Source organism: Athene cunicularia, assembly GCF_003259725.1.
Source record: "Athene cunicularia isolate RWA chromosome 13 unlocalized genomic scaffold, athCun1 chr13_part1, whole genome shotgun sequence".
Lineage (NCBI taxonomy): Eukaryota > Metazoa > Chordata > Aves > Strigiformes > Strigidae > Athene > Athene cunicularia.
This window is the reverse complement of record NW_020799117.1, coordinates 9964100-9966437: the sequence shown is the minus strand read 5'-3', so window position 1 is coordinate 9966437 and position 2338 is coordinate 9964100. Positions and strand designations below refer to the sequence as shown.

General features: G+C 59.8%; 2 protein-coding genes across 2 annotated transcripts in view; both read right to left on the bottom strand.

Moving 5' to 3' along the window:
• Positions 1-483, bottom strand: part of FAM193B (family with sequence similarity 193 member B) — a 15274-nt gene extending 14791 nt beyond the window's left edge. Inside the window, exon 1 of the mRNA XM_026858527.1 lies at positions 478-483. Within this exon, the coding sequence (XP_026714328.1) occupies positions 478-483 (6 nt within the window). The remainder of the gene's footprint in view (positions 1-477) is intronic.
• Positions 484-642: 159 nt separating this feature from the next.
• On the bottom strand, positions 643-2168 carry PRELID1 (PRELI domain containing 1). The gene is made up of 4 exons (XM_026858459.1): positions 1909-2168; positions 1718-1831; positions 1371-1449; positions 643-926 (listed from the first exon to the last, which is right to left on the bottom strand). The coding sequence occupies exons 1-4, from the start codon at positions 2041-2043 to the stop codon at positions 790-792; spliced, it is 465 nt and encodes a 154-aa protein (XP_026714260.1). The 5' UTR covers positions 2044-2168; the 3' UTR covers positions 643-789.
• Positions 2169-2338: the final 170 nt, after the last annotated feature.

Here is a 2338-nt window from a genome sequence, read left to right as displayed (position 1 = left end):
GGTGCCCCAGAGGATGCTGAGATAGAGGTGGACGGTGCCGTGTTTGCCTTTGGCACCGGGAGGGACCACAGCTACTCCAGCCCCCACAGCCCCACGTCCTGATGGCACTCGCTGCCCTCCCTGCATTGTCTGCCTGCCTCCTCCCTGCCTGCTGCTGCTGCAATGCAGCCTCCGCTGGCCTCGTCATGGCTGCCCAGGTAAGGGGCAAGCACCTGGCTCGGCCCCCTGCGGCCGGGCCACTGAGCAGCATCAGCCACGGGGTTGACACAGCGCTGTGGCACCCGCTGCACACCACAATGCGCTGGAAGAGGCAGTTGAAGAGGGCCTGTGTCACGGGGACACCCTCCTGCCTCTGCCCGTGTGCCCCCGGGCAGGCTGGGGGCTGCCTGGCACACCCCCTCAGACACAGTTACAGGAGGGCTCTGCCACAGCCCCTGGAGAGCCAGGAAGGGGAAAAAAATGCATTAAGCAACTTGCCTTCATGCTCCTGCAGCCACCCGCCTCTCTTGTACATAACCCAACACTTTTATAGTAAAGACACTTGGTGAAACCCCCGCCTGCGTCTTGCCTGCGAGCCCAGACCCCCAGCAGCGGGCTGGACCCCTGGGACATAGTGCAGCACCAGGCCAGCCCCAGGCCAAGTCAGAGGTGGGAGTAAGTTCTTTAATGATAATTACATCTCAGGGTCTAACAGCAGCTGATTGTCAGACTTGTACAGTTTAAAAATATAAAATCTAAGGAGGCTCCTATCTGTTTTGGTGCGGCCGGTGCCTGTCTGTGCCCAGCCCCTCACACGTACTGCTTCTTCTTAGTGGCTGCCTTGCTTGCCAAATCCTTTGCTTTCTCTGTAGCAGCCAGAGCTGTCTCCTTGGCTTTCTCGGTTGCTTCCTTGGCTGTTTCCACCAGTGTTTTGGATGGAGCTTCTCCTGTAACACAGAAATTGTCAGCCCATCCCCAGAGGGCCCCCGCCCTGTCCTGGCACAAGAATGCTGGCTGACGCAACCTAGACCGGTCCTGTCACCCTGGCATGGAGGTGACTTCCCCACACAGTGGGGAAGATGAGCCCAGCGGTCCCGACCTGCATGCGTCAGACCACATTGTGAAGGGGAACTGCAGGCACGTGACTGCTGCTGCGTTACATCCCCCTCCTGCCTGTACTCCACCCCTGCCTGGCCCTGTAAGTGCTGCCTGGCTGCTCTGCTCAGGAAGAGCAGGCTGTGCCAAGACACGGGGGCAAAGGCAAAGGATGAGGATTTCACAGTCAGATTAGTTCAAGCCATGACCTGCCTGTAGACTGGAGTGTACCCAATGGGACCTGTAACTCCAAGAGACCCGTCCCGGTCAGCCCCAGCCTGCCCTTGGGTGCTCACCTTGCATTCTTGCTAGCACGTATTCAAATCCCTTAGTGCTCTTGGTCACATTGCTTTTGAACCTGGCCAGACCAAACTCCTGCAAGGGAAAAGTCAGTGAAGGTGCAAGCCCAGCTCCCATGTCACACATAGCCCCTGGGGCTTTGTCCCAGTTTGTCCAGTCCCAAACATCTTATGGGCTCGTGCCCACCAGCTGTGATGGTTCTGGGTGCCCCAAGAGCTCATAAGGATGGGGGCAATGAGAGGAAAGGGCAGGAAAAAACAGGGAAAGGCTAGAGTAGGGGGGAGCAGCAGTCCTCTCCAAACAGGGGGCCCACAGTGCTGCTCAAGTAGTTGGCAGTGCTCACCTGGACAGCCCGCGAGACGCCAAACAGGCTGGAAGAGACCCAGGCCTCCCGCTTGACCTCGGTCCAGTTGCTGTTCTCCGGGTTCACCTGGTACACGCAACGCTCCTCCACCACCTGCGTGAGGCACAACCCGGCTGTGGGCACTGACTGGCCGCTGGCACCCAGCTGCCCGCCCACCCGCAGGCACCTACCATGAGACGAGCGTGGTTGATGTTCCAGGTGAACGTGGTCATGGTTCGGTTCTTGGGGTCCACGATAGAGTCCTCCAGGATGTAGACGGAGTGGGCGACGTTGGCTGGGAAGAAGCGCTCTGCCCAGCGGGGCATCCGGTTGGTCTTGGTCAGGAGCCGCCGGGAGAGCAGCTTGTGGTCCGCCGTCACCTCCCGGTGTACAATGTCTTCGGTCAGGACATGTTTGCTAAAATGAGGAGGGGGGAAAAAAACCCATTAAGCCCTGCTCCTGGTCAACCTGCCCCGGGGGCTGGGAGCCACCTGGCACTGCGGGGAAAGGTCTGTGGTGTTAAGGGAGAGGGAAAACCCGCATCCCGGTGCGGGACACCCAGCCCTGACAACTCCGGCGGGGGGGCGAGCAGAGGGTCCTGTCCCCGTGGGACCCCGGGAA